The sequence below is a fragment of the Falco rusticolus genome, chromosome 4 (genome assembly GCF_015220075.1).
Source record: "Falco rusticolus isolate bFalRus1 chromosome 4, bFalRus1.pri, whole genome shotgun sequence".
NCBI lineage: Eukaryota > Metazoa > Chordata > Aves > Falconiformes > Falconidae > Falco > Falco rusticolus.
In genome coordinates, this window is record NC_051190.1 from 85,384,889 (window position 1) to 85,398,443 (window position 13,555).

A 13,555-nucleotide genomic window follows, 5' to 3' on the forward strand; every position below is an offset into this window, starting at 1 on the left:
TCCCTCCAATCCCCTTTTCCATCTCCTCCACTGTCCTCTTCCCTCCTCTCCACTCTCCTCTTCCCTCCAAGCTCCTTTTCCATCTTCTCAACTCTACTCTTCCTGCCTCTCCGCTCTCCTCTTCCCTCCACTCTCCTCTTCCATCTTCCTGCCTCTTTGCTCCCCTCTTCCCTCCTCTCTGCTCCTCTGCGCTCTCCTCTTCCATCCTCTCTGCTCTCCTCTTCCTTCCACTCCGCTCTCCTCTCCACTCCACTCTCCTCTTCCCTACCTCCTCTTTTCCCTACCAATGCATGCCAAGGAAATCTCTGCTGACATTTCTTCCCAGCCCTGCCCCAGCAGAAGGGATTGAATGGGCAGTCGTGTCCCAGCCTGGGCATTGCCTCTGTCACCTTGTGGGCAGGAGGCACGTCCCTCCTGATGGGGGGTAGAGCTGTGCATTGTCTTCAGATGATTTGACCATCCGGAGAAACTTGCAAAGAACAGGTGTGGCAGGAGGTCTGTGAAAGGTTTGTGTTCATCCAGTTTCACTGGGTTTCCACAGGATGGAAAACCCTCCATCTCTGACCCTGGGGAGGCTGAGACCAAGCCCTGGGTCTGGAGCGGGATAAGCTCCTCGATGGAATGGCTGCAAACCCTTGTGAGGTGAGCAATAACTGCTCATTTCCCTGTGGATTTTTATCCTCGTACTCATTTTCAGAAATGCCTGAGCTGTTTCCCTTGAAAAAACAAGCTAAAACTCAAGATCCTGAGAATAGCAGTACTCCCTCAGAGCAGAGATCCATTTGGTGCAACGCTCAGTCTCCAAAGCAGCCAAGCAGCACTACCTAAAGGAGCCCACGAGCAGTGCAGGCCTATTTGTGCCAGGGTCCATGGGGTGCTCATAGGCCTCGGTGGCTGGGACTGGCCTCCCCTGGGACCCCCAGTGCCCCCGTCTCCTGCCAAGGGCTCAGGTGACGTGTCTCAGCTCAGCCTGGGCCGTAAGTCCCTGCCCGAGCCATGCTCTAGGTGTGCCCGTGCCTGCCCCTGTCCTGGCTGGGCCTGGGCCCTGCCCTGCAGAGAGCTGCTCTGCTGGAGGGACCCTCAGACCCCACTCACAGCTTCTCACGTAGAGCTCCAGGCACATCGCAGTGGGACGGTTCTGTTCCCTTCTGTTCCCGGTGTTCACCGTGGGCTGAATATCAACAAGACTGTTTTGCAGAGCTGGCTCCTGCCAAAGCTTGTGGTGGGCAAGAGAGCCAGAGTGCCAGGGCACGGGGGTGCCTCGGGGGTGCGAGGGCAGCGGGCAAGAACCTGGCTGAAAGGGCCCCGAGGAGCCCTGGCCAGGGGCTGTGCTCAGTGCTACCGAGGAAAAGCAGCAACCCGCGGGGGCCACGCTGGGGGCCCCCTGGGAGCCTCGAAAGCTTCCTCCCCCCGCATGCGGGGCACGAGGCCACCTTCGTGGGGCACCAGCAGCAGGCACCTGGCCAGAATGGCCCAAAGGAGCCCTGGCCAGGGGCCCTGCTGGGTGCTGCAGAGGCAGGCAAAAAACCCCGGGCAGGGACACTTGCTCGCCCACCGCGGGGGAAAAAAAGCCTTCCTCCCCCCAGCTGCGGGGCACGAGAGGCCACCTTCGTGGGGCACCAGCAGCAGGCGGTGACCTGGCCCGAGGGACCGCAGGAGCCCTGACAAGTGGTCGCGCTCAGTGCTGCAGAGGAAGGCAAAAAACCCCCGGGGGCCAGTGCCAATGTGCCCCGGGGGAAAATTCCTTCCTGACCCCAGGCAGCGCTGGCGATCGGCTGTTCCCTGAGCACGTGAGCGGGACCGGCCTCCTCGTCCCACGGGCCGGGCACGCCTCCCGGGAGATGCCCCAGCCCTCTTCTCCCTCAGCCCGGAGCCACCTCAGGGGCTTCCAAGAGTGACCAAACACCCCTGGCCTGATCGACCTGGGGGGACAAGAATCCTTCCCGTGCCTGGCAGGGCACCAGTGGGTGCTCCAAAGCTCTGGGACCCCTGGCAATATCTCTGCATCCCATAACTCACGGCCACTGCCCCTGGCTCCACAGGGATGAAGTCGGTGAGCTCTGCAGCGCTCCTCAAGAAGGCATTCCCTTGGTGGTGCCATGGCTGTCCAGCTGAAAAGACCTGTTAGCCTTGGGTACCTCTGAGGGCTGGTGGTTCTCATCTCCTGAGGGGCTTGTGTCTGCTCCCTGAAGGCTCAAGCAAGATTTCCATCCATCAACTTTGAACATGGCCCTGCCAGAATCTGCCCTTGCAGCGGAGAAGCTCCAGCAGCTGCGTCCAGTGTCCCCCAGCCTTCCTCCCTCAGCCCCCGGGGAATCCCACCGGCCCCTCCAGGCCTTCCTCTCGGGTGTCTTCAGGCCGGTGCCAGGCCAGCTCTGGACAGGGGACACTGGACGAGGCCCCTTTTATACTCCCCCGGGGCACTGTGACTGCTGCGTTGCCAGGTGATGGCACTGTGACACAGGTGACACAGGGTGACACAGCCCCCCAGGCGCCACCCCATCCCCCGCCCAGCCCCCCTGGGAGGAAGGGCTTTGGGGTGCCGGCCTGAGGCAGCCCCTGTGCCCGGGAGGCCCGGGGCGCTGTCCCTGCCCTTGGTGGCCATGCACGGGGCACAGCTGCTGGGCGGCCCTGACACCTCCTCTGCCGCTGGGCTCCCGAGGACAGACCCCGGGCTGTTCCTCCTCTCTCGGGCCGTGGCAGGGACCATCCCTGCAGCCCAGGGCCCACCCTGGGAGCTGCCCCCTCTGTGCGCCAGAGGTAACGTCCATGATGTCCCGCAGGCAGGAGGACGGGGCCTTGATCTGGCTGGGCACAAAGCCTGGGGTGTAAGAGGGGTGATTTGAGCAGCCACAGCCCGGAGGAAAGCCAGAGCGTGACCAGAGCCCTAGGATGGGGTGGACGGTGCCAGCAGGCCGCCATGGAAATAAGACAGGCTGTGACAAACACGTGAGCAGAGGCTGCAACGGTGCGGTGGGAAGGTTGGTCATTTCCACACCTAGAACACCTGGATCCCTGCTGGAAGCACAGCCAGGCAAAGGATGACTCTTCCAAACTGGGAAAACAGCCCACTGCTGCTACTGCCATCGCATCCCCCTTCCCACCGAAACCGAGCTGTGCAGCTCCTCTGTTAATGACACCCACTGGCCGTGTTTACATGGGATACAAAATGCGCTTCAGCCCTGGGGGAAAACTTTCTCAGCTTGTTTGTGAGTTGAACCTTTCTGAGAGTTATTTGCCAACCTCACTTTGTGGGTGGATGTTCAGACCTTGCCTAGAACCCTGGAAAGTGTCTTTTTCCTTTAGGATTCAGTATATGGAGTCCTGAAAGAGTAAGGCAGGTACTGCTCTTGTCATTTTGTACATTGGTGCCCAAATTCTTCTGCACATTCAGATGATGCAAATAAGGGCGTTTATACCACAGACATTCGTTTCGTTTGTGAGGATGCTCAAGGTGAAAGAAAGGCTTTTGGTTCCCTCTGCTTGAACTTCACAGGGATGTAGAGCTGCAGAATTTTCTCACCTTTCCTTACCAAGGCACCAACAAATGACATTTGCTACTACCCTGCTTATGGTGAGGTCTTCTTGCAAAGAAATCCTGAATGATTTTGTGTTCTTGACCATCTTTTTTGTTGAACTTCAGTAGCTCTTTTCCTCCTTTGTCCTTCATCCTTGATATTTTTCTTGAAAGTGATGGAAGCTCTCTTAGCCTTTGTCTTGCTTCTTCTAGTTGTCATTGTCTTCTGTGGGCCCACCATGTCCTTAATGAGCTGCTTGGTCTTTGTCTTCATCCCAGATGGAATTTTATCTTTCTTGAACATGAGGAATAAGAAATGTCCATAGTTGTAGAGGTGAGGTCTCACCAGGGCTTTGTACAATGCTTGTCTTTCCTATGGAAATATCTTGCCTGACACAAATGCATTTGCCTGTATTATATCTATAGCTCATAGTCACCCTGTGATCTATTCACACTTCCAGATTGTTTATATTCAGCTAAGAATCTCAACATTTTGATGCAAGCTCAAAGTGGCGAGATGGGACACTGAATGTGTCCTTAATATCCTTTAACTTTTGGTCAGCCTTTAAGTGGTCAAGTAGTTGGACTAGATGAGCATTACAGGCTCCTTCCAATTGATCTGATCAATTCTATGAAATCCTTACCATTTACTGCTTGGGAATAAAACAGAATTAGAACCCATGAAAGAGGGGACCACTGTAGAACAAGTAATGCTCTATCAAATACACAGTAATATAATGTAAGAAGAAAACCCCTGACATAAGAAAAAAAAAAGAAAAAAAAAAAAAAAAAGAAAAGAGTCAAGAGAACGACAAATTGCTGTGAAAAGAATAAACGGTTCACACTACCAAATGCAGTAAGGCTGCAAGAAGTAATACTGCCTATTTAGGCCTTTTGAGTCATACATATTTTATTTCCTGTATATAAAAATTTTCAGTCTGTTTCACACAATAGCAAGTCAGAACACATCTCCTGGAGAAGGTGAACCTTCCAATAAAAGAGAAACTTCTTGTTCAAATCTACTTGCAGCCTGTATTAATGAGATGGAAGAATCAAATTAGGTTCTTCCATCACAAAAGTATCGAAAAAAAACCATAAGGACAAGCTAGAAAGAAAACATATGGCCAAATCTTTCAAAAATCTAAAAGCTAAATAATTAATTTCAAGCTATTTAAAGTAGTAATAAATTTCAGGAGAACTACAAATTGATGCCTCTCATTAAATAATATATAATCAAGGATTGTTTATGGAATCAGGTGCATTACTCTTGAATACTAGATTTCCTACCTTCCTAATCTTCTGTAGCTGCATCTCCCTCTTGGAAAGCATTCATATAATTTCATGGCCGCTTCTGCTCCATGAAGCAAGATGCCTTTGGGCTACTACTGGGAGAGAATCACATTCAAGCCATCTACATTTTCAGAACGAAAACCCTGTTGCTTGCTTCAAAACATTACCAGCAACAAGGCTGTAGAAGCTTGCAGACTGGCAGAACATTTCTGCTAATAGAAAGTACATTGTCTTCCAACAAATCTCTAAGGCCTACATACAGAACAGAAAGGAATCTGAAGGTGTATTTTGTCCAGTTTTACAAGATCTGGCTAGTATCCTGGGAATTGCATGAAGGCAAAGGGAGCTGATAAATTTCTAACAGTAGACACTTAGTATCCTCTAAACTTGGTTTCTCTACTTCCTAGTGACAATTTTGGATCCTCAAACACTATACACTTACCTCCTCAATTCAACATATAAATTATGATGAATGAAATGCAATACAGGAATATTCATTGTCTCAGATTTCCTGTATGTTTATAAACATTTTAGCCAAACTTCACAGGGGCATATACGGATTGAGAATTATTTATGTGAACAATCATCTTTATTATATAAAAAAAACAATGTGTGGGTATCTGTGAATGCATCTGTCCATCCATTTGTCCATATCCCCACCTACTTTAGGGAAAAAAGTTTGACCTTGAATAGTAGGAATCTTCTTACGTCTCATCACATTTTTTTCCTCTTTCTAAAACATATGCATGTGCACAACCTCCCTGCCCCTCAAAACTGAGCCATGGGGGTTCATTTATTTTCATCATTTCTTAGCAATCTTAAGTGTTCCAGCTTTTTCATGCCAAAGCTTTGTATTTGTAGTTGCAGGCGTTGCAGACATCCCTTCTGCAGCTGCTGGTTGGGCTCTGCCTCTCCTTCCCCTTGGTCAGCATCAGCACCTTTCAGTGCCCTGTCTGCCCCCTGCAGCCAGTAGCAGACTCTTCCCTAGTGCTCCCCTCGCCCCACCAGCTTTCCTGTGCAGGTGGCAGTGATCGTACAGACCGCAGACCTCCTGGCTTTCGTAGGTGAGATGACAGAGTAAAGCAGGTGGTTGGTTTTTTTTTTTTTTTGCTTTTTAATTTTAAGCAGGTACAGCATACCTTTATGATTCTACTCCCCTCCCCCACCCAGTGTTGGAACTCTGAAACATGGAATACAGGAGAGAACGGAACAGGAGAGGACTTTTTATTCAGCACTTAAACAGGCTACTTTAATAGTAAACTCTTACTTACATATATCACACAATCATAGAAAGGTTTGGGTTGGAAGGGGCCTTAAAGATCAGCAGGTCCAAACCCCTGTCATGGGCGGGGGACACCGGCCACCAGCCCAGGCTGCTCCCAGCCCCGTCCAGCCTGGCCTTGGGCACTGCCAGGGATGGGGCACCCACAGCTGCTCTGGGCAGCCCGTGCCAGCACCTCTCCACTGTCATAGTGAAGAGTTTCTTCCTTACGTCCAATCTAAATTTACCCTCTTTCAGTTCAAAACTATTGCTCCTTGTCCTGTCACTACAGGCCTTAGTAAAAAGTTTCTCTCAGTCTTCCTTGTGACACCTTTTATCGAAAATGCTGCAACAAAGTCTCCCCAGAGCCTTCTTCAGGCTGAACAACCTCAGCTCTCTCAAAATGATCTGAAATGTCAGCTCAAAATGATCTGAAAATGGCTGTTGAGAGAGAAAGTTTTGAAGCAGAACTTATCTCCCCAGAACACTTCATTATTTTTTTTTTATTTTTGTTTTAATTAATAGAGAACTAAATCAGAACTGCACTAAGAGCAGAAAAGTTTCTGCTGACTAATCATTTCAGAAGATCCAGTTTAAAACTATCTGGAATGTATTGCAACTTTGACTTGATTGACTAAGTTTCAACACAGGCATCTGAAAAAAATATTAAATAATGTCAATGTGTTATCTGAGACTTTGAAACAGGCAGCAATAAATATTCCTGGCTCAAAATAAGCAGCCCATGTGCAGATGCAGAATTTCCAGAGGGACCCTTTCCAGAATCAGGGCAAAAAGAGATTACTGCTCTACAGTGTTTTTTGCAAATGAGAAGCTCAGGATATGATGCTCTTTTGAATTTTTTTTTCCTGATACAGGTCTCAGTCCCTTCCCTTGTCTCCAATAGCTCTGTTCTATTCAGCAGAGACTTAAGAATTTTTCTCCTTAATGTCCATAATTTGAGACAAACTGGAGAAAAGCCTAAAATGGTTCACTGGAAGGGAAGAGTAATTTCAACATCCAGACAGAAGACCAACTGCTTGCATGTTTGTTTTTAAAGAAGGTTTTGGGGAAGGGTTCCTGACAGACCACCAGAGTGGGAGATGTTCCTCTACGGGCTCACGGGCTGCTGCTGTTACACCACCGCAAGCGTTGGGGCACGGCAGCACTGTCAGGAAGCCCTCCCACTGCGGTGCCAGCGAGGAGCTCCTGTCACAGGCCAGACTCTGATTCTGCAAAAACACAGAGCAACAAGGCACTTTCTCATTAAAAATCAAACCAAAACACAGAACTGATGTGTGACAGGCAGCTGACAATCACTGTAGCAGTTTACAGTCCTTCAACGGACGTCTCTCCAAACAATTGTCCGTAGCCTACAGTCCTCACATGGCCCTTTAGAAGGGCTGAATGTATAATGAGTCACGTGTGTTCTGGCTACAGGACCAAGCATAGTGGCAAGATGAAATTAACCAAACAGCTTAATGTATTAACAGAATCTCTGGAGATAAATAATCTATTTTTTTTTTCCATATATTTTTAGAAAGAAACCAAATGGAAGGCAAATAGTTTCAAACTTTGGTTAAGAGTATGTTAATCAATATGGCCAAGATGTACTAAGCACATCAGATTTTAAAAATGCCCTCAGGAGCAAGAAAAATATGCTGTTTTAAAACATAATGCACCTGACTACTAGGGGAAAAGATATGTGTTTGTTATCAGACAATAAACCAGGCACTCCAGATTTTTTTTGGAAAGGAATGGTAGGAGACCCCTCTCTAATCTGGTATCACTCCAATGGAATGCTCACCCACAACAACATTGATTCCGTTTACAGGTTTCATTTTATTTTAAATAGTCACAAGACCCTTGTTAGCTACTTGAGAAGCATTCGCTAAGGTAACTAGTACATATCTAGAGTGGCTGAAGTGCAACAGCAGGATTTATATGGTCTTTTAGTGGAAGAATACTCGAGTAACAATTAAGGAAGGTTCATTTGGTTATGCTTTAGCATGGATAATGCCCAAAAAGTTGGCCAATACATTCTTTCATTCAGCTGCTACTGCAGACTTCTATATATTCTACAATGTTACTAATCTAAGTTACTTTTGATATATGAGTTTGAGAAAGTTTATCCTGTTAAGACCCCCAAACTGTGTCATTTCAACTAATTAACACAAGAGATTAATTCATCAGTATTTTCTTTTTTTTCAAATGAAGTTCATCAGAACTTAAATCTGAGATGACATATAAGGTGAAATATGCTATTAATTTTGCCTGTATCTGGACAATAAAATAGTATAAATAGTATGTGCTTATCTTACCTCTCAGACAGTTTCATTCATGACTAAGTTCAAATGTGAGCAACTTGTACATAACGTACTTGGCCTCCATCTCTGCTTCGCACCAAAGGATTGTAACTTGTGTTTTCAGGATACAAGGGGGAAAAAAAAAAAATCAGGTCTGCCTTCTAAATTCATAGAGCCTGTTTTTCTCGATTTATCCTTTTCTCTTTTGCTTTTCTTAGGATAATTTTGGGACAGCATCTTATCAGCCTCAAGGATCAATAAATTCTTGAGATGAGTGTTTTCTATTAGCTTCAAGAAAACATTACTTTTGATGAAAGTGAGTCATCACTGCCTTATCACTAGTGGTTGGTGAGGAAACCATTTCATCTGCTCATTTGTTCTCAGCCACCAGCCAAAGATTCCCCACAGGTCCTAAGAATGCCAAGAGGATGTCCAAAACCAGTGGGGTTTTGGTTACTGTCATTCAGATCCTCTCCTTGTCTGTTGGTACATGTTCAACTGCATCAGGATTCCTGTTGTAACATCTGGGCCTTAAGTGCCATGCTAAAGGTTAAGAAAAATCCACACATCTTCAATTTTAGATAAATTATCTTTTGGTGGTCAAACTGGAGAAGCAGTTGTTTCCCCCATTTACTTCATATCTGTCTACCTGGAAAGCTTGGAATGAGATTTGAAGCAGAAAGAAAGGAAAGAATGAAGAATTCAGACCTCTAAAATGCTTACCATTGCAAAACCAGACAGACTTAGACAGCAGAAATGTCACATTTGACTGTGTTAAGTAAGAATACAGAATTAAAAGCAATATTTTATTGGGGCATCAAAAGTTTTGGGGCAGCAGACTTTTTATCAAACTGGAGTGAAACTGCTGGCAAACAGCAATTATAAAGCTTTTGAGAATTTAAATAAGAGTGAGAAGGAAAGCTGACAGGTGTTAAGGAGCACCCAGGTCAGACAAAGACATCTGCCAGGGACATCAGCAACATAAAGGTAAGACTTTGAGTCTGATAGTGGAGGACAAGACAAAAAAATCAGAGTTGAAATGAAGGAGGTGCAAGCTGAAACCACAGAAGGAATTTCCACAGAGGAAAAGTCCACTCAGGGGTGATAAGGGATTTAAATAAAAGTATGCCTATATATAAAATAAGGGAAGCTCATAAGCTGCAAAATGAAAACATACATACTAGCAGGCTTTTACTATTGTCAATTTATAGTGTGTTTGCAGTAACATTTCAGTTTAAAGAAGGTGGTGTATTTTTTTTTGTCAGTTTTTGGTGTTTTGGTTTTGTTTGTTTGGGGTCTTTTTGTTTGTTGTTGTTGGGGGTTTTTTTGTTTGTGTTTTTTTGGTGTGTTTTTTTTTTAAATACTGTGGACTGTCTCCACATACTCTGCTTTGATTCACAGTGAGCTGGAGCACCCACAGCAAAACAAAAAAACCCCACACTAAAATTCTAAACAAAAAAGCTAAACTGGAAGATGGCCTTCAGAAGAGCACCTAAAGCCACTAGTGGCCATTCACAGAACCACAGACCCAGACTAGGACCCTGAAACATGCGCAGTGTGGACATCAGCCACCACAAAGTCTTTCAACCCTAAGAACCTCCTTCTATTGATCTGCACTGCTTGTTAATGTAGACAGAGTCTGGAGATGAAGGAGGTCTAAGACAAATGTGAAAATAGTGAGAGGGCAAAATCATCTGCCTCCACAGAAAGTGGCAAATGATTACATTCAGCAAGATTTAGGAAAGCAAACTCTTGATGTCTTGAAACAATTTACATGACGGCTTTTGCAACAATTTGTAAATGCTGTACAGTGGCACGGTGCAGTCTACGGATACTGTGGTTTATCTTAAATAGTACACTTCACAGAAAACAGGCAGGCAACAAAACGCCAGCTCAGGATAAATTCTTCTGAAGTAGTTAATTTGGGACTGTTTCAATATAATGGAGAGATGAACAACTGAAGATTTTACTTTATAACTTTGGACAAAAAATGCCAAATAAAATTCTGGATCCCAGCAGTTTGGTTCTGGTTGTATGGAAGGGCCTGTCACTCTCTGGCAAGGAAGACGGGCACTTTAGATGAACTGTTGGTTCAGGAACCTGCAGAAGATATTTGAAAAGATAAAGCCTGCCACCACCCGAGAAGATTAAGGCTAACCATTTGACAGAATGAGAAGCAGCAAAGAGCCTGCATATCGACTTCCTTAAGGGTTTTGGTTTTAATGCTAAAATGCATAGGAGGTTGATGTACGGAGAATGTCCAATTATTATACTGATGCTGCTCACAGATTCCTGAAAGGAGGAATCACAGGTGCACAACAGCACTGGATCTGTAAGCCCTGAACCGACCCAACTGCTGCTTGGCTCTGCTGGCTCTGCAGTACCCAGGATAAGAAGCTAGTCCTGACTTATTTCCAGGAAGCCTACACCTGGTTTAAGGAGTAATTGCAACCAAGATGCTACTCTGCTCAGCCCCCCCCACTGAAATCTAAACTTCTCAACAGCAGATTTCTAAAATGCAACATTTTTGTGGCCTGCTTACAAGTTAATGAAGGTAATTCACACATTGCATTTTTGCTCCATTTGATATTTTCTCATCCTCTCTATGTAAACTTCTTTCTTGCTTATTATAAAGTGAAAAATAAAAATAGAAATATACTGACGCAGGGAGAAACCAGCAGTGGCACATTGCTAGATCTGCAATCTCCCCACTGCGTCAGTTGGTTCCTCTCAAAATTATTACTGGGCATGGCTACTAGGACATACAGCAAAAAAGAACTGTTCTAGTCACACCCGAAAGTGTGTATATAGATTTAAATAATAAACCCACTATTGTTTTACACTGCCCTACACTTCAACTTTAACTAAGGAACAAAAAAAATAATCAGATCAAAGAATAGATAAATAGCTTCTTGCTTACTGAACCTCTCCCCTGCTCTTTCCTCCTGAATTATAACCATACATGTTTCTTCATTTCAAATACAGCATACAAGATACTGACTTGCATTGTTCCAGAAAGAAACCCATTTTTGTCTAAGAAAATGGCTACACCTATGTGCAAGGAAAGACAAATACAGGTACGCAACAATCAGAAAGTTCAGATCCAACCTTAAATCCAAGCGTTCCCCAAATTTTCAATGCTAACATATGGAGTTGTGGTTTTCTGCTATTGCATGCTACTGCAAAATGTGATGCATCACAGAAACCTGCTCCCAGACCTGCACAGGAGAAATATCTATGCAAGACACGTACATCTATTTTAGTTCTACAGTAAATGAATATAACAGAAACAAAGTGGGGAAACATCAGTGTTCCAGATTCTTGTGCAGAAAACTAAAATATACATCTCTGTCTTATTGCTTCTACATAGCTTCTTTGCCTGCTGGATGTATGAATATTGCTCTCATTTTTTAAACAGCTGCAGAAACTGAAACAAGACCTGTATTACACAGACTGCCCTCCAATTTCCCAAGATGCTGGGTTGCTTTCAGTCTAGACGTCACTTGTAACACAGCTCTGTCTCCAAGGACCCATCGGCATCTGGTAATTCCAGACACAAACTTAGTAGCAGTTCTATTATGCAAAAGGGTTAATTTTTCATGCCTTTTCTTAATGTTAAAATTACTAGCTGCTTCATTGCTTATGTCCTTTTTCTTACCTGCTGTCTTTCCAGCTAAGCAACTGTATGATCTTTAAATTTTACTTCACAATGTGTAATCGGTAGGCAGTTTTCATCAGAGCAGCAAGTGATTTTCTCAAGGAATTTTAAAAACTCCAGAGATTTTTCACTTGTTTATCCTGGAAAACAAAGAGCAAGCCCTAACAAAACTTTAAAGTTATTACCCTTGACCTAGAGTTACTGCAGCTACCCCCAAAAGAAACGTGTCAGTAGTTAAAGGTTCATGCTCAAAGTACCAAACTTGCTTCCAGGACATTGCATCTTGAACTACTAACAGGTAAAGTTAGAAACACCATTAAACTTCCTGATGTCTGCAGCTGAGGTAGCCTGAAATCCACTCGAAGTTTGGAGGTTTTGTTTTAAATACCAAGTATTTTCGAGTGCAGCTTTGACGCCTACTCTTTTTCTTTTTTTGTACTTTGCACTTTATGCCAGTAGACCTAATGTGTATAGATAAGACTTAAAATATTTTCAGACTTCATATATCTCATTTGCATGTTCAATGAAATGTCTAAGCAGTCAAAATTTATGTTTGCTTTTAAAATCAGAAGAATCAAAAAGAGCTCCAAATAAACATTTTTTCTATCACATATTCTTCTGAGCTATTTCAACTATCACTGCACACCTAGAAGTATGTTTATACATAAAACCTCTGGACAACTAGTAACGTGTTTTCTACTGGAAAGTTTGTGGACACAGCAACCACACACATCTTTTGCCTCTGCCCATTCTGGCAGCAGTTTGCAACTACCCTCTTTCCCCATATTCCAAGATCAGAGGTAAATACATTTATCACAATGTATTACCTGAAATCATATTGCATTTTAGCTAAATCGCTTATCTTTCCAAAGTGTATGCAAGTATGACAACACCAAAGTGTTGCCACATATGATGTTTATTAGAATAAATCTCTATAACCCACAGATATTTATTTATTTTTTAATGGGATTCTACCATTTTGAATGTTCAACAGCCCATTCTATAAACCGGGTGTAGTTAAACCTGGGAAGGACAATTAAAACCAAAGGTGAACTTTTCTAGTACAACTTTGCCACACCACGGTGTCAGAGACTGCATATTCACCTATATTCAGAAGAGGACACATGATAAATAGTACACTACCTACACGTAGTTCTTATTTTTTTAGACTGCAAATACTGTTAACCTCCAATTTTAAGCATTAAAAGGTATCTAGAATGTGATTATAGATTCTTCTGGAATGTAAAGCCCTTAAGCCTCTGACTCTACGACACAGATCCCTACACAGCTATTTATCTGTAACCCCATTCACACCACACACATTTTTGAATACTATTCCCATGATGAAAAGGAAAAAATGCTTGCTTTCCAAGATAAATTCTAATGTGTTCCACGTTAATGATAAGCTGCTATGCTGGGTAAGAAAAGGAAATTCTGGTTACATCTTGAACTGGTTCACTGTACACTGAAGCTGAATCTGAACACAGATGCAGGCTGTACAGTAAACACAGGATATATACTAGCGA

At 44.4% G+C, this 13,555-nt stretch overlaps 1 protein-coding gene across 5 annotated transcripts in view; it reads right to left on the reverse strand.

Annotated features, from left to right (window-relative positions):
• Nucleotides 1-13,555, reverse strand: part of TPK1 (thiamin pyrophosphokinase 1) — a 312,799-nt gene that overhangs the window by 72,714 nt on the left and 226,530 nt on the right. For 2 of the 5 annotated variants that reach the window (XM_037385149.1, XM_037385148.1), the window contains exon 7: nt 8,387-8,482. The exons of the other annotated variants lie outside the window; for them this stretch is intronic. In XM_037385149.1, coding sequence (XP_037241046.1) covers nt 8,390-8,482 — 93 coding nt within the window. In that variant the 3' untranslated portion in view covers nt 8,387-8,389. The remainder of the gene's footprint in view (nt 1-8,386; nt 8,483-13,555) is intronic. 5 annotated transcript variants of the gene reach the window in all.